The sequence below is a fragment of the Neolamprologus multifasciatus genome, chromosome 20 (genome assembly GCF_963576455.1).
Source record: "Neolamprologus multifasciatus chromosome 20, fNeoMul1.2, whole genome shotgun sequence".
Lineage (NCBI taxonomy): Eukaryota > Metazoa > Chordata > Actinopteri > Cichliformes > Cichlidae > Neolamprologus > Neolamprologus multifasciatus.
In genome coordinates, this window is record NC_140458.1 from 25,713,925 (window position 1) to 25,736,833 (window position 22,909).

At 40.4% G+C, this 22,909-nt stretch overlaps 1 protein-coding gene across 4 annotated transcripts; it reads left to right on the forward strand.

Annotated features, from left to right (window-relative positions):
* The first annotated feature begins 678 nt into the window (after positions 1-678).
* Positions 679-22,406, forward strand: ttll10 (tubulin tyrosine ligase-like family, member 10). Of its 4 annotated transcripts, none has more exons than XM_085145692.1 (13): positions 827-10,122; positions 13,779-13,875; positions 14,462-14,792; positions 15,012-15,135; positions 15,330-15,448; positions 15,665-15,785; positions 18,085-18,170; positions 19,286-19,472; positions 19,858-20,029; positions 20,659-20,886; positions 21,247-21,363; positions 21,439-21,532; positions 21,766-22,406. In XM_085145692.1, exons 3-13 carry the CDS (start codon positions 14,549-14,551, stop codon positions 22,179-22,181), a joined length of 1,908 nt encoding a protein of 635 aa, XP_085001818.1. In that variant the 5' UTR covers positions 827-10,122; positions 13,779-13,875; positions 14,462-14,548; the 3' UTR covers positions 22,182-22,406. The 4 variants fall into 4 exon arrangements, with proteins under 4 accessions (XP_085001817.1, XP_085001818.1, XP_085001820.1 ...); XM_085145694.1 differs by having other exon boundaries at positions 14,527-14,792; XM_085145691.1 differs by lacking the exon at positions 13,779-13,875 and having other exon boundaries at positions 679-1,225.
* Positions 22,407-22,909: the final 503 nt, after the last annotated feature.

The following is a 22,909-nucleotide window of genomic DNA, read 5'->3' on the forward strand; positions in this document are numbered from 1 at the left end:
GCCTTTATTCCATCTTTTTCAATGTAGTTCTGCTGCAACCTCTGCCACGCCCCTACTGAAACAGGATATGGTTCTGGCATTGTGCTCATTGTTGAGTCTAATCCCGATAATTACACCTCAAGACCGAAAGTGACCTTACCCAGCATCCAGCCAAGCCCTGACCAGGTTTGGATAATACCCCTCTTTGCCCTTAAGGGCCAAGGGCCCCATCAGGCCCCTTGTCGTTGCTCCCCCGTTTCACACAACTCAAACTGACTACAGAGTGCTGGTGTTTCCTTCTCAGTATGTCTTACTCACTTGTACTTTGTACACCTGTCCTTTCCCGGTGAAACTCAGACGGGTTATTGTTGGGGCAAAAAAGGTGTGTGGACACAAAGAGAGCCCGGGGGAAGTTATGAGAGCAAAGGGCAGGCATTTCAGGTTATGGTGGGCTTATGCTTCTAGGAAGCAGGTAAAAGTTTGCGCTTGACATAATACCTTAAAGATACATGTTTTTGAATACTTGTACCCAATAGTTTTTCTGGCTTGATGATTTATTTTCCCTGAGCAGGATGGGTGTGTTTGGCAGTTGGGAAGTAATAAGTTGTAATAAGAACATAGGAGGTCGTTCCCACAGAGGCTTGAGCTGACATCATAAAAACATACACACACACACACACACAACAAGGTACCTGGGGGCCGATGGGGAGGGTGGAGGTGAGCAAACCGGTGAGGTGGGATGGGTGGGGTATTCATCTTTAAGACCATTGGCTAAAGGCAGAGCGGGGGACGCACCTGCAAGCGGCAGAGCCCGAGGAGATTGGCTACAACCTGAAAATTACACCTGTGGGGGGAAAGAGGAGGAGGGGAGGTCATGCTACATGTAAACCAAGCCCTTTACAAATTCAGCCTCTGTCTTCTTGAGGAGCTTAAACGCTTCACACCGCCAATGAGGGCTCACGGAAAAAAACAAGTTTTGCTCTGGCAGCAGGATGATGACTGACGCGCTTCGAAATGGTTGGCTGTGTTCCGGGGTTTGGCTTGTCTTATGACTCTACGCCTGCATCTATGTGACGAGGACAGCTTTTTTTTCCCCCTTAACTTTCTAATCACCGTCCAGAGGTCGACTGTCCTTCAGCGGGAGCAGGACCGCGAAAGACTAGCCAACAGGGCGTCAGGAGCCCGCATACAATGATGCCTCTTGTCTGGGGTTTCTGGATCGATGACCACACCTGGGAACGACTGGGTAAATTCACAAATGCGATCCCCTCTTTGTCTTCATTCTCCATCTTTAAAGTTTGTGCTGTTGTCATTACCTGTTGCTCAGCGGCGGCAGAGTTAGAACTTTAAGGACAATCGGTAGATGGCTAAGAGCAGGAAATATACGACAAACAAATTAGGTCATCGCGTGAAGCCCTCGGCCGTTGCGTGCTGATATAGGAGGGTCCAGGTAGTTTCAATGGGGAGCGAAAATAATGTGTATCAAATTTCAGCTCCATTTAAGCAGAGAGAAAGAAGAGGAAACAATAGAGGCTAACGCTCATTCCTAAACTGGATAGACCAGTTGGGGCAGGTAAAGGCAAACTGCCAGACTTGTCAAAGGATATGAAGCTAGACGCTGATTCCTTCTTTTACAGACTTAAACATGCTTAACGAGGAGACAACCACGACACTACGGTATGAAACATCTTCACAAATCCATAGCATGGCAGTAGTAGCCGATTATTTAACAAACATTTGTTAATTTAAGCGAAAATTCATATCAGCTTAATTAGTAACTTTTTTTCCTTCAACCTGTTGAACTGTAAATCCGTTGACGACATTATCCAGCCTTTTCCCCTCGCGTTTAACCTACGGGTTTTCTCTTTTGGCTTTTCAACTTTGAATCAACGCTGCCCGTTTCAGATGTGGATGTGAGTCAGACAGACGTAAAATGTCTGCTCATCCGTTTTCCGTACCTTTGAGGTTTAGTACAAGTTGAGACAGGAGTTGGAATTAACAGAGCAGAGCATTTTCACAAGATAGAAGGTATACATTTAGTTTCCTAGGCTGCTATTAACATGCTTTCAAGCAGCGGCGGACTGTGGAAGTCCGAAACGGAGAAGGGAAAATGGAGGGAAAATGTCGACTGCTTACTGTACAGCGACAACTGCAGAGCGAGGTGGAAGGTTGTGATTGGTGGAAAGTGAAACATTTGTTCATTTCTTTCATACAGTAGAATAGCTGCGAGTCACGTGAGTGCCAGTTGCCCTGCTGGTGTATTGCAACAGGGCGGGAAGTACTGAATAGAATTTCGGTGGGGTGACATTTAATCACCAGCAAGCCAGAAAAAAGTGGCAGATACTTATTTTACATTGTTTGCTCATGTTTGAGGCACAGGTCTGACCTGAAAGGGAAGTGTAAGTCTTATCGCCTCATGGGGTGAGAGGTTAAATTCAAGCTGCAATACGATTGCAGGGTGAATGACACTGCATTAAGGGTCAGGACTATTTAAGGAAACTTGGTGCTAGGCTAGGCTAGTACTTTTTTTCTTTTTTTTAAACCAAGGAAAAATGACATCATTAGTAAATAATTTCTGAATTAAAGTTTAAAACAAAAAAATTCCACTTTTGGGATTAAACACAAATTTTCTACTTGGATTTTTGTTTGTTTTGGGATTAAACACTTAATCAGGAGTAATGCTATCTCCCACCAGGGACATGGCACCATGTTAAAAAGTAATTATTTAACTTTTTCTCATATTCATAACTTAGCTAATAAAGCTGTATTCCAGGGGGAGGAGCTTAAAAAGCATCGAGTCTGGTAGGAAAAACTTAAATCTCGTTTTTTGGTAGTCAAATTTTATTTGAATATTTTAGTCAAAATGGGGGCGGTGAAGTGATGAGGGCGAGACTGGGCTGGCCAAAGGAGCGACAGTTTTAAAAAAGACAAAAGTATAGCTAGTCCATCACAGTGTGCACATTTAAAATCATTAGCAAGCAACTTGAGTGGCACACGGATGATAAGCAGTATCGTAGCCTAAATGTCACCACGCAGCTCCTCAGTAGTCTGAAGGGCCAATTAGGTGGCACTGAGATAAGGTCTGGAGTTAAATAAGGTTTTGGGTTTCCCTGCCATTGTTTTCTCACAAAGACAGCAACTATTGATTAAGGGCCAGGCCAGTTTACCTATCAGGTTGTTCACTTCACAGCAGAGTCGCATTCCAGCAGAAAGGGCAGAGTTACCTGAGCACGCCTCACTTCCAACAGGCAAAAAGCGTGGTTAGCCGCGAGCACAGCTAACTCCCACGGCACGGAGCACAATGGGAGAAAAGCTTTGCGATACGTTGACGTAAGTTGGAGCAGAAGAGGAAGTATATGGACAAACGTGGGACAAACAGAGAGGACGTAGGAGCTGGTTAGATATTTGAATACTGACACACGACATGCTCTGCTTTGATAAGGTACTGTTATTTTCACAGCTTGTTTCTACCAGCTTCAAATTTCTAGGCTAATCTTTGTTTCCCCTCTTTCTTTTTCTCTCTTGCTCTTGTCTTTCTCAGAGGGCCTGCAGCACTGGTTTATAATGCTGATGATTAACTAAATAGTCTGGGAGAGCAGGTCTGCTTGGCTTTCTCATTTCATGGGGCCTGCCTGACCGGGAGGAAGACGGAGCGTTCTCAGGCAGCGGGCTGGAAACTCAAGATCTTTTTTCTTTCTTCTTCAGCTCCATCCCTCTAAACGTGCTCACTTTACTTTGGTTTTGTTGCATTCTTTCCTTGGGGTACTTTTCATGACGGTAAGGTTACAGGTGCATTCTCAGCTTCCTTCCCCCGAACTTTTCACTCCCTTATACTCTTTTCTTCTCCCTCCCCCCTCTGTACTCTACTTTAGCATTGCTTTAAGGATGACTGTGAAGCTGCTCTTGCCAAAAATGCCTCAAATTTAGTTGCTTTTAAAAGGACAAAGATTTAAAATCGAAGATTTAGTCTTTAATTAATTCTTTTTTTGTAGGTAAAAGTGTACTCGCCGCACGTATTATTAGAGAATAATGATGTACACTCAAATTTCAGTATAGGGTGTGAAGATTTCACGCTTTATACCTGTGAATGATCCACGTTATTCAGTAAAGGAGGGCTGTTTCAGTGACCTTCTGCATACACAGCACTGGTCAGGTCGGGCTGAGCAGCATTCCATCAACCTTTCATCACTCGGCAAACACAAAGACAACGGCCTGAAAGGTCCGCCAGTGGAACAGAGAAAAAAAGAGGTTTTCCTTTCTTTAAATTCATTAAACATCTGTTGAAACAGCTCTCTTACCACGCTGCTTTAATCGAACAAGAATAGTATGTTACAACCTAAAACAAACAGCAAGGATACAGTGTGACGTTGGTGAGAGAGAGAGCTCCCCGAGGGCTAACATGCCTTTGAGGCTGAGGGATGTGCGCAACTTGTAGTGTTTGAAATTAGTAACTGCCATGTATTGTGTGAAAAGCAGCCCTCCCAACCTTGCCGTGCCATAGATTTAGACTAGTCAGAACAGGTTTTGGCAATCATTAACAACCACTGTGGCCCAGTCTTCTGTGACAGCAAGTTTAAGCTAAATACCCCAACCACAACAAGGGCTCAGCAGTTACACAGCAGAGAGGTCGTCTCTAGATATGGACTTCCCCCTGCTACCATTTCCTGTACTATTTTCAGCAATGTGTGGCTGTTTGGTGGGCTCTGTGGTGGTTAAGTTCAGAAGTTTAGTGGAGCTGAAAAGTTGCATATTTTTATGTGTCTTTGAGCTAAATTCTTAACATTTAATGTGATAAAGTTGAATTTCCCTGTTTTTTTTTTGTTCTTTTCTTCTTCTTCTTTTTTTTTTTTTTTTAGAGAAAACTCTTTAAGATTTCCATTTATTGAATGATGACCTCACAAACTTTAGGCGGTGTCAGACGTGTTTTGGGTGATTATCTCCATCTTACGAGGCAGCATTGGATATCATCACTTTCTCTAATACTGCCTGGTAATGATGATGATAGCCACCTGCCGACTACAATCATATCAACCGCTCTATCATTGTTTGGCGGAAACTTGCTCCCATTCTGGGCCCTGTGGATCAGCTCAAATGCTTTGAGCAGTGACAGAAATGGCTCTCAGGATCCATCTTACCTGACAGTGCTGGACTGTACTACTGTTGTTCTAACACTGTCTGGTAACGATGTTTTCTGGGTGACTGCGTGGTCTCCGGTATGTAAATGACAAATACTGTGAAGGGCAGCTGAACTCTTCGAGGCATTTTGATGTGGTCGCTGAAGGGCACATTTCACAAAGCCAGCTGCTCGGTGTGCTCACATTTTACTCGCATGTCGATTCCAGGTAAAGTTTGCAGTCTTTTGTTTACAGTAGACTTGCGTTGCCTCAGGCTGTACCGAATTCTGTCTGAGTCCAGCAAACTACTATACTTCTTAGGCTTTTCCCTAATATATTCTTGTGAGAGCAAGTAGATCTCTAATACAGTAAGTCCTAAAAGTCAGCACTTTAACTTATCTCCCGACCTCCCTTTAAAAAAAAACAAAAAACGTTAATGGCAACCCCACCCCAAGTTAAAGAATAGCAGTCAGTTGATGGTTCCACCGGTCCTGCAGGGCCTCATTTCCTTGTTCCCTCCCCTGAACAGTGTTGGTCTTTGTGCTGTATGGCAGCGATTGGTCCACCTAGCCCTACCTGCGTGGCACATCCTGGAACTGACACATGAGCTCACCTGAGAGTGCCTTACAGCATAAAAAAAACCAACACAGCTATAGAGTCATTTATAGACTATAGCCTTTTCCCAGCTTTCCAAGGCTTGTCTACCAGGAATTTTAAGCAGATATAAAACTGACTTCCTATAATGCATTGGAAGTTTAACTTCCAATTAATTTATGTGCTGTTGACTTAGAACAGAGGAGATTAAATACACCGTTTTACACAATGAACACTTTCCATCATCGGGACAGATGTGAATGTCATGGGTAAAGTCTTCAAACAGACGTCAGAAACAAAAGCAAATAATAGACATGAAGCAAGCAGAAACCTAGTGTTTGCAGAAGGAGGGAGAATTACCCCACAAATATTGAGTCACACCTTTATTTGCTCATCTAGCTCCATTATCTAAGCCACAGAAATATGGAATTGTATTTTGTCCCTCCAGTTAGTTTCATCATTTAATTTGCGTTAATGTAAAAATGTAGCCAAACCGGAACACAAAAAGTCAAGCTAGCCAAGCGTACTTTGCTTTTTTTCTCCCCTTGGTCTGTTCACCTGTGTCTTTGACTCTTTCTGCATGCTTGGCAAAGTAAAATGGAAAAAATGACTTAAGGTACAATGTAGTGTTTACAGAATCTATGATCGCAGCAAAAGAGGAACTGCTCATTTCAGCCTGTTTCTGCAACACTGTTCTCTTCCCTCCAGCTTTCATCTTCCTCTTTGCACAGGTGAAAGCTCAGAAGTCATCCTTCCAGCCTGTTGATAGGCGTCTTACCAGACATGGTTAGATGTAATTATTGGTGTCTAATACTGTCTGGTAATGCCGTCCATTAAATGGCATTACCTTCTGCTCTCTTACTTCCTCTTCTCACACTCTCGTGCATCTGACTCTCAGCGTATTGACAAAGGGCAATCCAGGGAAGCACATCAGCATATTAACAGTAGTGGCAGATGGGGCTGAGTGATGACTATGGAACTATGATCCATGCGCTGGAAGATGGTTTGATTTTTTGGTGGTTTCTTCCATGTGCCTTGAGTCAAAGTTTCTCAATTGAGCAGCAGTTCAAGATAAGGTTGGACTTTTAGGGGTCTTTGTGCTGTAATCTGGCTTCTGACAGGAATGTTAATGTGAATATGATGTAAAAAAGAAAAAAAGGATTAGAAATTGTGTAACATTTCTGTTGAAAGATCGGCGTTCTTACTCTTACCGCAATAACTAAATTCCTTTTGGGAACTTGGATTTTCTCCAGCTACAGAAGAACAATGCGCACAGTTTTCAAAACTCTCACACGCACTCTGTACATAGAAACTGTATCTAATGTGGTATGTTGTAAAGAAAAAAACATTTAAATAAAGATGGATAATAATGAAAATGTTCCTTTTGTTTGCTTGTTTTTTTTCTCTCGTGAAAAGTGACTTTCAGAATAATTTTTAACCATTTACTGCAGATTTCCAGGGCCCTGGCTCTTTGCTGTAGTTTCTCTGGTAATTGTGAACTGTTCCCCCGGCCACACCGGAATGCCGAGCCCCAGTCAGGTGTGGATCAGGTTACCGCTGAACAGAGCTTCTTTTTAAATGCCTCAATTTACCCATGAGGTCTCCCCCCCACTATCAGCTAAGCCTTCATTGTGTCCCGCTCTATAGCAGCAGAGACTAGCTTGGTAAAACTGCCAGGGTACCGGCCGACTTAAGTTTACACATTCAGTCAGTATAGGCAGTGATTAAAATGATAACTTTAATTTGTCATATATGCTGTTACCTCGCTCTCAGAAAAACAGGCAACACACACGCACACAGGAATTATGGAGGTGGTATTTAATTAAGCGTGTTCACTCAGGGGCTCAGTGGGTAAGCAGCTATGGTTTTTATCAGTGAGAACGCAAACACAAAAAAACATTTAATATGACGTACCTCGGGCCTCGTTGAGCTCCCAGTCTGTGGAATGAGTTGGTCAGTTCCTTTTTATGCGTCAGTGTGTGTTTGACAAACACTGAAAGGTAAAATTAAGAAAAGCTAAATGTAAGGGGAATGTGTTTATTCAGAAACCAATAACCTGTTAATTTTAGCATTTCGTTTATTTTAGTAGCAATGTTTTCCTTTTCAGCGCCTGTTTAATCATTCATTAGTCAAAGCTTTATTTTAAATTGCTACACTGCTTGTTTTTCATTATGAAGGATTTTTTGTGAGGAAAGGTTTTTGAAAGGTTTAGTATTTAACAGGTTAAATACAGCATCAAATCTTAAAGTTTAGCCAACATGATCAGCAGGTTCTCCTTTCACTCTGATCAAACACACAATGGTATCTGTTTAACAACTTAGGGGGAACAACAAAGCAAAATTATGCTGAGTCATTGTGTGCATGCGCCTTTAAAATAGTACCCTGTGTTTCCTACTGTAAATGACACATTACAGTGAGGGTTTTTTTTTATACATGGCCTTCAGTTCAATCAATAAATAACACTCTATTTATTTCAGGGCTGGAAAGATCACAGAAGTAAATACAATTACCAATCAATTCAGTATTTTTGACACTGCAATTTTCAAATGTCATATGCAAAGGTGTTATTTATTAGTTCTTTTCTTTTCAAAATGTTTGTTGTGAAAAAGCCCTTTTGTGGCGGTGCATACTTACAGGGCATCAAAGTAATATGGTCTAAGTATTATTTGTGGTGTTGCAGTGAAGGTATATGAAGAATTAGACTGTGTAAATCCTATGAATGGTAAAGTAGAAATTGCTGTAAATAGTGTTGCATTAATGCTCCTAAACATTACCAACATGCTTTTTTTTTAAATAATGGGGAAACAAACAAATCAAGAGTGTGACATTTCTATGTGAGCTGGTAAACTAATATGAAAGGAAGCACAATTTTGAAATGACTATCTTTTTAAACCATTATGATAGCGTACGTATGCTCCACCTACATATTATTTTGTTCCTCCACAAGCTGCAAGTGTTTTAGCTCTTAGCTTATTGGTGGTTTAGACTGAACTTAAAGACACGGAGTTAAAATGTGTCAGAAATAATTAATTTAAGACTTTAAGTACAATTACTGCTGTAGTTAGCTCCTCCCTTTGTGACGTCTCACCGCTGAATCACATTACTAACTGGCGGAGGGCCTGTAAAGAATTCCTGCGCTGGTCTGTGCATGCTTACTGCAGTCAAACCAGATTCCTGTATTAGTGTTGGCTGTGGATGAGAAGTCTAGACTCACTTAGCTGGGTTATCCACTGGAGTGGAACAGGAGCACAACGGGAGCTAAACGGCTGTGACATACCTGCACATGTGCTGACGCACAGTAAGAGTAAAAAGCTGGCACACTCGAGTGTATCAAGGTGTGGAGCTGATTACAGGTTTTGGTAGAAGCATTGCTAGATTATAGGAAATATCTTATTTAATCCATGTGAGAAATACTCGCTTTCACTGTTTTTGTTTTTATCAGCAACAAGCTGCAATTTGTGAGCAAATGCCTTCATTAGAAACACTGAGGAGTATCTTTTCATCTATCTATTTCATAAACTATACTATCTTTGTTTGGTTAATTTTAAAACGCATTAAAGACAGGATAATTGTAGCTTTTACAAAGATTCGATTCATAATTTAGCAGCAATATAATCAGTCATTTATTGTCAGGTCTGCGTTTGAAGAATGCAGATAAAGACATATAAGATGTGACAGACTTATCACACACCGTACATACCTGCATGGAGTTTGCAGGTCCATAGAAGGAAAATAACTAACACAAAATAGCTTTAACTTTGTTACTTACTCAGGATATCTCTGGCAGGACATCTCTGATACTGCTTTTTTGTTTTTCCTATCATTGAGAAACACAAAATGTTGAGTGTGTGATTAAATGATGTATGATATACCTTAATTTTTTTTATTATTATTTTTGAGCGCATTGTCATATTACTTCCAAAGCTGCTACCTTGATGAAAATTCATTTTCTACCTCCTCTTATTCAAAAGTTAAGTAGCTATTTAGCATGCAAACATTAGTATTGGTCTGTTCAACCATAAAATATTCTTTGTTATTAAGAACAAATCAAACTTACATAATTTGGATACTGCTGCAGGGCAAATTCACAAAATACACTGTTGTGAACACACATATTTAACTTAGCTAGCTAACAACTTTTAACTAACTTAGTTTAACATGGAAGAATATAATAAATACTACAGGAGCACGCCATAACATAGTCAAGTTGTACAGAAGCTATCAGAAGCTCTGGTAGTTACAGGCAGTCTGCTGGGCAAAGAAAAGGGCCTGGTGTCAGTTAACGTTAAGCTTCTGAAGTCATCTGAAAGCCTGACAGCTAATATGTACAACTGTTGGTGCTGCAGTAAACATTAAACTTGCGCCTCCTGTGGGCAAGAAAAGTAACTGCAGCAACAGCTCAGAAGAAAGGAAAGTCGGCCATTAACGAGAAGCGGTAAGTTTGTAGGTGGAAATTTTGGTAGTTTCACCTAAGGTGTGGAAGCTTATTTTTGCCATTTGCCATTTTGAGATACCAAACAAAACTTTAAAGTAGTAACCAAAAATTGTCCCCAAGCTTCCATAATTTGCACATTAAAAAAATAAAACACTGAAACTATCTGTATGTTAGCCTAACTTAGCAGCAGCTGTTTGTTTGTTTGTCACTTTTTTCTCACTGTTGATGAACTCTGATTCGCACAGATATGCTTTAACCCCCAAAACATTGCAAAAATAATTGTTAAGGTTTACTTAATAATAAATAGTTAATGACGCTAATGCTAGCTTGTTCAGTTATAGCTAGAAGATTTAATGTCTTAATGTTGGGTTTTAATAATCAAATCTTTTAAATGTCATAAACCAAGTAACATTAGTTGGTAGCCTCTCAGGTAGATTTTCGTTTTCACAACGTGACAGAATTTAGATTCAAATATACCAAATGAATGAATCCAGCTGCTTAAACTAGAAGTTGCTGTTCTTTAGCTTTAGCTAGTAGCAACAAAGTGAAATATAAAAGGATAACATAACAAGTACTGTCATGTTCTTGTCAAAGATTTTTGTTTTTATTTATGAGTCATTTCCCACTTAAAAATCAAGCGGTGTCCTCCTGTGTCTTCTCATAGCTTTAAAGGGTGTAACCAACACAATTAACGTTTTTTTATACCTTATGTTCCCAAACTTGGAATTCTTTGGAGATTTCTTCTAAATCTCTAAACAAGGCACTCTGGAACTGCATGCACAGTAACTTAGGTCTGATGCATATGGCAAGAGAGCTAATTAAGTTTTAAAACTTTTACTTTGAAATGATCAAAATTACATTGTTACACTGCTTCACTGAGTGAATGGGTTAAATGCAGAGAGGAATTTCCCCACGGGGATCAATAAAGTATACTTTATTATTATTATTATTCTAAATAAAAAAAACTGTATGCTCTCATGCCTAATGCAGCTCTCCACCTCACTCCGCTGCACATGACATCACTCACCATAGTAAAGGGAACAACAACAACATCTAGTCAAATACACATATTCTTATCATCCTACATTTTGATCTTCTTATGTAAGAGGTAGGACTGAATCATCAAGTTTGTACAAAATTGTATTGTGACTCTTACACTTATAGCACTCTTACTTACTAACAAGTAAAAGCAATATAGGCAACACATGTGTTCATGCTTGTTACACGGCTGTTTCAGAACAAAGGACAAAATGTACATTTCCACTTGCACATTTTCCCATATCACTGTTATTCTCTGTGAAATTCGATGTCTTTCTGTTTCCGTGTTGCACTTGTCACCAGAGGGAACAAGTAGATATCGACCCTGGGAACGCAGTGTCGCCCCTCGATACTACAGCCCCCTGTGCTCTGCTCCTGTAATCCTGTAAGGAAATCATGAATAGCAGCAGCGAGCGCGAGAGACCCTATTCAGACCAGCTTTTCTTTGCATCGTAACTTAACTCCATTTCTTCCGCTATAACACCTTGACAAGGAGAATCCCTCTAAATAATGGGTTGTGTGGGGACACCATTGCTGCAGGGTGCATCCCTGTAATTGTGGCGCACTGCCTGGTTTGAGTCAGTTGAGATGACATGGGAATAGGTGAGCCTTCAAAGAAACATAAAACTTAAGTTGTCACTGCCCCAAGATAGGACAGTCACTAAGAGTCACACACACCTAACGATATATTCCTGTATTTTAAATTCACTAACCCACTGTCTTTCTGGCATATTCTATCTGATGTGTGTGGGTTTTTTTTCTTACAATAAGGCCCAGGAGTATGAGTATCAGTGGAGCACCACCCACAGAAAGTTAAACTACCTTAATGGAAAGAAAAAGAAAGGAAAAGTAAAAAGTGTCATATTTCCCACACCCTTTACTAACAATTGGAGGTCGAAGGAAAGATATGAATTCAGGTATAAATAATGAAAGACAGGATAAAAAAAATTGGTGACATTAATTACACAAGTTTATTCACTAAAAGTCATATATGAGCACACACACAGACACACACACATACACACAAATGTACACAGTCTCTTAGCAGATGGTGAACCATGAGGTTGTAAAACAAGCCTGTTCTCTTTGTCCACCTACGCAGCACTTTGCACAGTGTGTCTATCAGATGGCGGCTCTTTATCAAGGTGTGGCTCACACTGGCTCCACACAAAGCTCTGTTAAACAAGAATATGGGAGGCCTCCTTGTAACAACTGGGGTGTTGTGGCTGGACTAGTTTTATTGCCAAGCAGCTCCCTCTTATAGCTGGTATTTTGCACTTGGGCATTTACACTTTTACAGCCATATGTGTATAAATAACTCAACTGATCAGACTGGCAACTTCCTTCTTTTACATTTGATTTATCACAGAGGATAATTGTGATGCAAAAAAACAAACCAGATCAATAGAGCCCAAATCACGCTGACTCACAGTTTGGTTGTCCTTTTATTAGGTTACAGATGGTAAGTCAAACCAAACTTGATGTATGCTCTAAAAAGCACAATACTTTGGTCCATATGTCTGCTCACAGTGTGCTTATGTTGCTCGTGGTTGCCCCCCTGTATGTGTAATTATATGGTTGCATGTGTGCTGGGTCTAAAAGGTACCCACCCCTGTCAATTATCAGGCTGTTTGGAGGAAGAGAGAAGATTATGCATAATTGCCAGCCATAGCTGGGCCTGGGTGTTTCCCCCAGAGTCAAATCACTGAGACAGAAGGTGATTAGTGGATTTGCCATGCGAGCAGACTAATGCTATGTTGCTCAACTGCATACCTGCTGCTGGATTTGGCGCTAGACTTTATGATTAATGATGATGTCTGGAAGTATCAAGAACGATTCGCCTTAGATGAAGTAGTTTTACAATAAATTAATGTTCACATTCAATTGTGTCTTTGTTTAATGGGATATTTGGGTTTATTTTTATTACTTAGATTTCTAACTTAAATTGTGTAAACTGGACCTAAAGATATAGGGTAGCCCACAGGTAGGACGATGTCTTGTATAGCACTTACTTAGTACTTATTCACCCATTGATATAAGCACTTTATTCTTCTACATCTTAACGGTTGCTATCTACTATTCACACACGCAAATTTGACCCAAGTTACACTTTGGCCAGACCGGAGTAGCCAGAGCTCAATGTAAAAGATGGAGACCGGTGTATCTAAAGCAAACAAGTCCCCTGAAATGATTTCTTTTAGATGTTAATGACACTGAGCCAGTTGAGAACACTATTTTACCTACCAGGCCACCCTGGAAAACTGGCAAATCCATTTTGATTGACACAGTGCTCTCATGTTACCATAGGGTCCACACAATAGAGGCTTACGGCCAATAAATAATGAATGAAGCTAAACTTAGAGGTCCGGTTGGTGTGGGATACACAATCTTGACTTGTTAGTTTGTGTTGTAAGATTCAATCTACGAGTAGCAACTGTTGCCAAGGGTCCCATTACCCGAGTAACTGGTGATTGTTTACATTACTAGTTGGTTTTCTTGCTTTCATTGTGCGATACTGTGGCTAACTTTAGACTAAACTGCAGACAGACCATGTGATTGCGCCCCTGTCGAGTCTGTCCTTCAGTCTGTGGGTTTAACTGTTTGTCTTGGCCCCGCAGTTGGACTATAAGGTTGAGTGCACTTGGCAGAAGAAGAGTAAGCTGACAAGTTTTTCAGGGAGCCCTGATGTCTGTGTGTGTGAAGCTGTAGTTGCAGGTAAACCGTTTTACTTTTGAATAGCTGTAGTAGTTCTGCTCCTGCTTTCCAACATAAATACCTACGTACATTTATGTTACTCACACAAAACAACAGTAAAAGGACTAACCGAGCTAATTTCTTATTAAACCACAGCAAACGGTAAAGCCATACAACTATGTATCACATTTCCACTGCTACTATTTGCTGTTGGTACAAGAAGCAGGCCACCTAGGTACGCTTACTTCATTTTTTTCCTTTATTCACCATTTTCTAGAAGACCAGTGACATGATGCTGCAATTTCAGCATAACCTAATTAGGCACATTAAACTTCACATGTCATCATATTGTAAGCTTTTGGAGGGAGATCACTTTAAAAGAGCAACACTGACAAATTGAAGTTAAATTGGCAGTTTGGGCTGATGCGTAATTAAAATCCACTTCAGAAAGAGTATTTATTAAGAGTTATTCTCTGCCATTATGAACCTGTTTGAAGTATGAACAGTGTGACGCTCAAATAATATAATAGTAAAAAATATGCACATACCAAACAGGGAAAACTCTACAGTAGTACTTTTCCTCTTGTTCCGCTCTTTATGTCAACAGGATCACTGTGAATCAAAAGAGCTCCTCCCACTTTCTAATTATGGATCAATAATAAATTACCCCAGCGACCTTCGCCAGAGCAAAGAGATGTCATCAAAGTGCTCCGTGGATCCCTGCAGTTATGGCCAGGATGCAGCAGAGACCAGACTGGAGAAGAAGCGAGGCCAAGAAAAGGAGGAAACAGAAGTTCCCTGTGGAAGCAGCCGGCCTGCAGGAAGTCTGAGGAAGGAGGGACCAGGAAGAGGACAGACACTGCCGCCACAGACACAGACTTGGAAAGAGAGACAGACATCTTCCCAATCGTCTGTCAACCAGGAGAGCCAAAGTGGAGGTGTGTGTGGAGTAAAGAGGGTGCCTTATTTTAAATTCTGTCCATAGGGTGATTTTTATTTTAGCACACAAAAATGCAAGTCTGAACATTTTAATCTAATAAAATAAAAACACTATAAGTCAAACAACTTAAATAATCCCCGGAATAGAATATAATTAATTTCCTCTACCTTTCTGTTGTAAAGAAATGAATCGGTAATGTGTTGTGTTTGTGTATCAGGTCCATGTATAATGGCACAACCCGTCCAGAGGTCCAAGTTAAAGGACTTGTCAGGCAGGCAGTTAGAGGAGCCGAGGGGGCCTGGGCCTTTTTACTTTTTTGGAGGAACCAACGGAGCTAAAATGTTAGTATGAATTATTTAATTTCAAAGCAACTGTTGTGGAGAAATGTATGGTGTGATGCTTGAATAAAAAATAGCATGGTATGTATTTTATTTGGGGCCTTTTGTCAGTCTAAAGCTTTTCTAATGTGACCCCTTACTTCTTGTTTGTGGTGTGATTAAAGTCTAAGTGATTTCCTCTGGGACTTTTCCTTCAGAGTGAGCAATTACTGTGAGAGCAGAGGATGGAAGAGGATTTACAACAAGGACAGGGAGGATTTCAATCTCAAGTGGTGCGAGACCAAATCACCAGCCCAGTACTCTAACTTCAGAGAAGGTAGTGGGAATGCAGAGGATATCACCTGGAGCTGGTTTACGACGAGCCCCTGCAAAAAAATATGCAATCTTTGTTGCTTAGCTTAAGAGCCAAAACTAAAAGTTGACATGCTAACTAATATTTTATGGTTTGTTCTTAGTGAAAAGAAGTTTTATTGTATTCTGTTTACAGAAGGAAACTAATAATTAAAAAGAAAAACTCATTTTTTGTTCCCAGGCAGGCAGTTGATGTACCAGATTCCCAATAACAAGGTGCTCACCACGAAGATCGGTCTCCTCAGCAGTCTTCAACAGTACGAGCGAGTGAGCAGCAGAGTCAGCCATGGTCAAGCACTTAGGTGAGCTGGGCATTTATTTTCCTTTCTTTGTCTTTGTCTCTCTCTCGTATCCAAAATGGTTGTTTCTCTTAAAAGCAGACAGTTTACCAAATTTTGCAGCTGTGTCAGATCTTCCAGCTTCTATCCGGTACGATTACTGTGGCTCAATTGAAGCCCCACTCTGTAAATAATGATTTAAAACCATATCAGCCTGTGAAACTATTTAATAAACACGCCAAGTAACCTCATCAGATATCCAGCCTCTCCATTGAATCACAGAAGCTTTGTGTCGCAGTTATATGCTTGATCTGTGGTTAATTATTAATAGTAAATTAGTTTGATTTTACAACCTGATTTTTTTTTTACGTCATACTCGACAAGGAAATACAATAGTTTTAAAAACGGAACCAAAGAGAGCGCCTGTACGCTCATAGAAACATGCAGTTAAAAAAAAGCTTCACTTATAGTCACAAACATTAAAAATGTACTTCACTTTCATAATTGGGATATGCTGAATGCGACGCAAAGTTATTGTGCAAACATCTGTGTCAGAGCAGGAAGTATTAGATGTTAGATGTAAACTCTGATACTAACCTAATTTTTATGGTAAATGACGTTATGTACAGATGGATACTTTATCTTTGGTTACAGGGAAAAAAGAAGAAAAAAAAAGAAAAAGGAAAACATGTATGAAAAGGAAAAAAGTCTCCCAACCATTGCCCCCTAAAACTAGAGCTAAAGAAGGACAAAGCTAACAGTTTCTTGAAAATGCAATACATTTTTTATTTTTTATTTTTTTTTATTTTGCTGCATCTGTAGAGCTATCAGTGTGCATCGCAGAGGCCTCTGTATCAAGCTTAGTTCTGTAAGTTCAATTCAATTCAATTTTATTTATATTGCAACAAATTACAGCAACTGTCACCTCAAAACACTTTATATTGTAAGGTAAAGACCCTATAATAATACCGAGAAAACCCCAACAATCATATGACCCCATATGAGCAAGCGCTTCAACGATAGTAGGGGAAACTCTTTGACGTGAAGAAACCTCCGGCTGAACCAGGCTCAGGGAGGGGTGGCTATCTGCCGCGACTGGTAGGGTGTGAGGGGAGGAAGACAGGACAAAGCACACGCTGTGGAAGAGTTAAAAATAACTAAAGATTGAATACAGAGGTGTATAAACACATAGTGAGTGAAGAAGACACTCAGTCGATCATGGGAAGCCTCAGCAGCATAGGCCTATTGGAGCATAACCAAGGGAGGATTCAGGCTCACCTGATCCAGTTCTCACTGTAAAGTTTATCAAAAAAGTAAAGTTTTAATCTTAAAATTAGAGAAAGTGTCTGTCTCCCAAATTCAATCTGGGAGCTGGTTCCACAGAAGGGGTGCCTGAAAGCTGAAAAGTCTATCTCCCATTCTACATTTAAATATCCGAGGGACCACAAGAGAGCCTGCAGTTGTAGCACGCAGTGCTCTATTGGACTGATACGGTACTATGAGGTCTTTAAGAGAGGCCTGATTAATGAATACCTTGTATGTGAGAAGAAGGATTTTAAATTTGGTTCTGGATTTAACAGGGAGCCAATGAAGAAAAGCCAATATGGGAGAAATATGCCCTCTCTTTCTAGTCACTGTGTGCGCTCTTACTGCAGCATTTTGGATCAACTGTAAGCTTGTCAGGAAGTTTTTAGAACAGCTTGATTATAATAATAGTCTATCCTAAAAAGTAATAAATGCATGAATTCGTTTCCAGCATCGCTCTGAGATACAATGTTCTTCATTTTAGAGATATCACACCTTAGAGATAAAAACTATAAACACTGAGTTATTTTAACCAGCTGTTCAGCTTTTAATGTGAATATGTGAAATTATAGTTACAAATATTAAGATTAGAGTACTTCAGTTTCTACAAACAGAATTAAAAGTATATAAGTGGGAATTTTATACTAATGCTGGAAAATGTTTCAGTGCTAGTGAAGATATGCAATAATGGACTATTATGCCAGTATATAGCAGGAAATATGCCATATTTTAGACTATGTGTGTGTTTTTAGATTTTTTTTTATTACAAACTTCCTTCAGTTCTTCAGAAAAATCAATTTGCATATATGTAAAGCTTGACTTAATAATTTGAAATTAGGGTATGACTGGGGTTTGGAATAAATTTGAACATTTGTCGCAAACGATGGATGAACAGAACATATGAATGTTGCTTTGTGGCCTGACTTTCTTTTTTGCCTCAAAGCCAGTTTTCCCGCAATCCATGGCACCGACATCCATGTGGGCTTCCTTGTTCGTTTTGTTCTGTTGTAATTTACAGGAGGCTGAAAATGGAAGAGTTCATACCCACTACTTTGCGCATGGATGTGAGGGAAGAGAGAGAGGCTTTCTTTGCCCAACAGGAGGGTAACTGACATCTTACCTAACTACAACAACCTTTTACACATTAGCATTTTGATGCAACAATAACAGTACTGGTTGAACTGGAACATCCTTTAGTTTGCATGTTTAAAATGAGATCAATCAAACTTGAAATGCATGTTGGGTCACGCATCCAACATCGAAAAGAAAGAGAATCGTTTGTCCTGCGTAGCGTTAAGACAACAGTCGCCTTGGTGAGTGTTTAATCAAGAGGCTGTGGACGCTGGAAAATAATGCACTTCACCTCCCATAAGGCCCTGATAAAATCACCAGGGGAACATGCTGTTGCCATAGAGATGAGTCAGCAGAGGGCAGGGCTGAGACACAAACACAAGGAGAGAGGTGCTGCAGGATCTGAATGCTAAAGAAAATAGATTTAATATTAAAGTTGACATTTTCATGGTAAGCATTGAGGATGAAATTGATTTTTAACAACCACTGTAGTAATTACCGGCACCCGGCATAATGAGAGTAGTTGTGCACGGGTTTTGACAAACACGTTTATCACTAAGTAAACAGGACAAGAATACAGACAGCTGCTTTAAATCTGTTGGTGATGGATGAATTTGTGGAAAAGAAGAAAAAAGGACAGAACCAACTCTAATAGAAGTGCATGTAAGAGTTAAAGACAGTCGATGCTGGCATCACTTTTAAAACAGCATATTGACTGTTTTTTAAAAAAATTAGAAATTGAAATTTTGCATCATAATTTTTATTGACTGCAGTTCACAATATGTTCTGAGCTTTTTTACGTCTTTATTTTCAGAATGATATGACATGTAGTGGACTAGAGATCATATTCCACTACAACATGTAAAAAAAAGAGGAAATACTCAGACTCACATTTCAGATTTAAACATTTACTAAAGAGGTGAAAAGTAAATACAACACACTTGTGTGCAATCCAGTTTTCCCACAACTGTGATTGAGTGCAACTAAAGCACGTTTTCACAGAATCAGATTTTACTGATGAAAATGACAAATGCCTCAATGCAGGATTAAGCCTTGAAAGGTTAAAAACAATACAGAAAAGGAAACTGTCAGGTGGAAAGCTCAGTTCCTGTGACACCCCGTTAATTTAATTTTGTCACTGTCGTCAGGTGTGAGCAACAGTGAGAGCCGCATGTGGATCTGTAAGCCTACGGGTATGAACCAGGGAAGAGGGATCTTCCTTTTGAAGAGCAAGGAGGACATAGCTGCCTTCAGACTGAAGCTGAAGCACACGGAGGACCGCCGGTTCAACAGGAAAATGCATTACCGCCAGCCTCAGGCTTACATCGTTCAACAGTTGGTGAACACAGGATGTTAAGATTAATATCACCCACACTTGCAGTTCCCAGAGGAGCAAGCATATTATTCTATTTTTGTGGCTTGAGTGCCTGCTATTCCTGGTTTTTAGGATTGGCACATGGTTTTAAAAGCATCAACAGGCTTCAAAAAACCTTTAGTTTTGGGTCTCTGATTCGTTTGTCACTTTGCAGTGCTGTTCTAAAATAACATGAACAGAAGTAACAGTAGTCAATGATTAGGAACCATAAAAACAATTCTGTTACAGGTTGTTTAGTCAACCATCTGTCATTCATTTCTTACTGTCAGCTTCAGCTTCTTGCTGTCAAACGCAGCCTTTGAAGGTGTTTGTGCGATTGAATGCAGACCTACGATTTGTCCTCAGTTACATCCAGAACCCACTGCTGCTGAAAGGGAAAAAGTTTGACGTGCGCTCCTACCTTCTCATCGCATGCACTGCACCTTATGTGGTCTTTTTCCGTCATGGTTACGTGCGACTGACTTGTGACCTCTATGACCCCACCTCCAAGAACCTTTCTGCCCACCTGACCAACCAGGTAGACCCCTAATCTAGATAGACTCTGCGAGAATATGAAGGGTTAACTGGAAGATCAAAGTCTAAACGGTTTTACAATCATCTGCTTGGAAATCAGACAGCTGTTAAAAAATGTGGTGAATGGGGGAGGCAGTTAGAAAGCAGGTCCTTCCAGTGGAGCTTGTAACAAACACTGGTGTCCTGAAACAATGTGCCATCTTCCGTATATGCTAAGAAATGAGTCCTGGCTATAGCAGAAATGTGTATATAGGAATAGAAACCAAAATGACACTTTACATCATCACTGTTTTAACTAGAGCGGTATGTCTTTGAAATGTTATTTACAAGCATTTCCACAGACAGACCAGATCAAATTCAGATTCACTTTATTGTCTACATTTAGCAAAACACACAAGTCACTGTAATTGAACCATTAAACTTGCAAAGGATTTTAACCTTGGTTTATTTTGTATTTTAGCTTGAATCACACATTAGTTTAGGTTTTACTTTCGGTGGTGAATTTTATGTGAACATCAGATATTAAAGATGCTAAACGTGTTTCAGCTGGAAACAGCAGTCTGATGTCAAAATTATTGCTAGAGGGACACTCATGTCTGTCTTTTTTACGCTACATGTCTTCATTATTTCCAGATCAAGCTTTTTGTTTTGGCACAAACTTGCTACCTGCCTCTGCTCACATCTTCGTGTGTCTATGGTCCCCCTGCTGTTCGTTTGCAGTACATGCAGAAGAAGAACCCTCTTTACAGCCAACTGAAGGAAGACACTGTGTGGTCCATGGAGAGCTTCAACGCCTACGTCAACGACAGGTTTCAGGCTGCAAAGGATCTGCCCAGGGACTGGGTGCTGGGCGCCTTTGCAGTGAGTGCAGTGTTGTAGCTCTCAGGGACCAATTACAATTATAATGATGGTTACTGGCACATGCAGCTAATTGAGATTGTGGTTAAGTTTGGATGCATCATCTCATCGCTAAAATGAGATGCTACATGTGATGGGGTTGTTTTTTTTTTTACAGTGCCCTGCAGATTGGTTGGTTCATTTTTGGCGTTGTGTCTCACACACACACACACACACACATTTCTTTGACTTAAATGAAGCTTGAGCTATATGCAGTAGTGAGGAACTTTAATTAGTTGAAGTGAAACAAACCAGCCATTAATACAAAAGTCGTAAAATCATTCTGATGCCTAATGAACAACTTTCTTTCTCCCTGATATTCAGAAGCGCATGCAGCAGATCATGAGCCAGTGTTTCTTAGCAGTCAAGTCTAAGTTAGACTGCCGCCTGGGGTTCTTTGACTTGATCGGCTGTGACTTCTTGGTCGATGAAGACTTCAAAGTGGGTAGGACATTTCTGGTAATGTGAATGCAAACAGTGTTTAGCATGTGCATTGAGTGTGTGCATTCCTGATAGGTGTGGCTGCTGGAGATGAACTGCAATCCAGCTCTCCATACGAACTGTGAGGTGCTAAAGGAGGTGATACCCAGCGTGGTTGTGGAGACACTAGGTGAGTTCTGGAAAAACAAAACAGCACGTTTCGCAGGCCCCAAACTCAAATTCAGCATATGTTTGTATTAATACCACTCCACCAAAGATGTTCTCACATTTTGTTTAGTGTTTAACTGGCATAGTCACAGTTCCCTTTATTGCACATGTTTGCTAATTAGGCTGATGTGTTGTAACACCCAAAAGTGTTTTTTCTATCTATAAGTGTGTCTGTTGTTTTATGCCCTTCTCTAGATTTGACTCTGGAGATCTTCAGGAAGATTCGTGGCAGGCAGAAAATTTTTCCTTTGGTCAGTCAGAGGGAGTTTGTGCATCTCTATAGTGCTTTTTCCACTACAGAGAAGTCTAGCACGGAATTGCAGAAAAACACCAAAGATGTACAGAAAACTGAACCCAGAAGGTTTATGTGTGGAACAGAGGAAAAAAGTGTTCCCTCGGCATCCCCTGATAATTCTGCAAATGATTCAGCACTTCCAAAACGAAGGAGCAGGTCAATGAGTGGCCACCGTCCCACCAGCACTTCACAAAATCATCATGAGTCAGGGCATTCACATTATACAGCTAAACTCAAGCTAAGCAAAAGTACTTTGAATCATCATTTAAAGGCTGGAAATGACCATCACATCCCCTTCATCACTAGCTCTGAGTGAGTGAAGCTCTACCTGTCTGTGGCTCTCCTGGGACACAGTACCTTACATACAGTATTGAACATGTGGAACAATTTAGGATACGAAGAGTTTAGTGTAGAAAAGAAAAGAGGAACTGTGACAGTATGCAGACAGCTGTGGTATAAAAAGCCTTTGGTGCTTTTTAAAGATTTTAAGAGAAATACTCTGGAAAATGCGTCAATAAAGAATGTATTCATCATCAACAATATCTTCTGGCTTCTTTTTTTGTCCTGTTTGGTAAGGAAGGTGTGGCGAAGAGAACCCGTGTCAAAGTCATTTTTGTTTGTTAGTGCATGCATACAACATTCATTCTCAAATCAAAGGGTCTGGTAGAAAATGCATCAGTGAGTCATCTGACATGAAGTTGCATCAGCAGAGCAGCTTCTGATCTGTGGAAAGTCACTCAGACGTGATTGTGTGCAAACCCTCCCACCACCTTACTGCAACTTTAACCAGGAAGATCAACGCAAGGCTCCACTCTACAGTTGTTGTAGCTTGTTTTGACTGCAGCCCTTTACCTCTCTGTGTCATAACTCATAATTATCTCTCTTGGCTACTCAGAGTCAAGTTCAGCGCATGTAAACTAGACAGGCATGGCCCCATCTTTCCCAATAAGATAACTGCTTAATCCACACGTTTCACAACAAGGAGGGAGCTTGTCTTATCAACTTCAGGAGGTATGATAGTTTTTGACCTTCATCTGGTCGGCT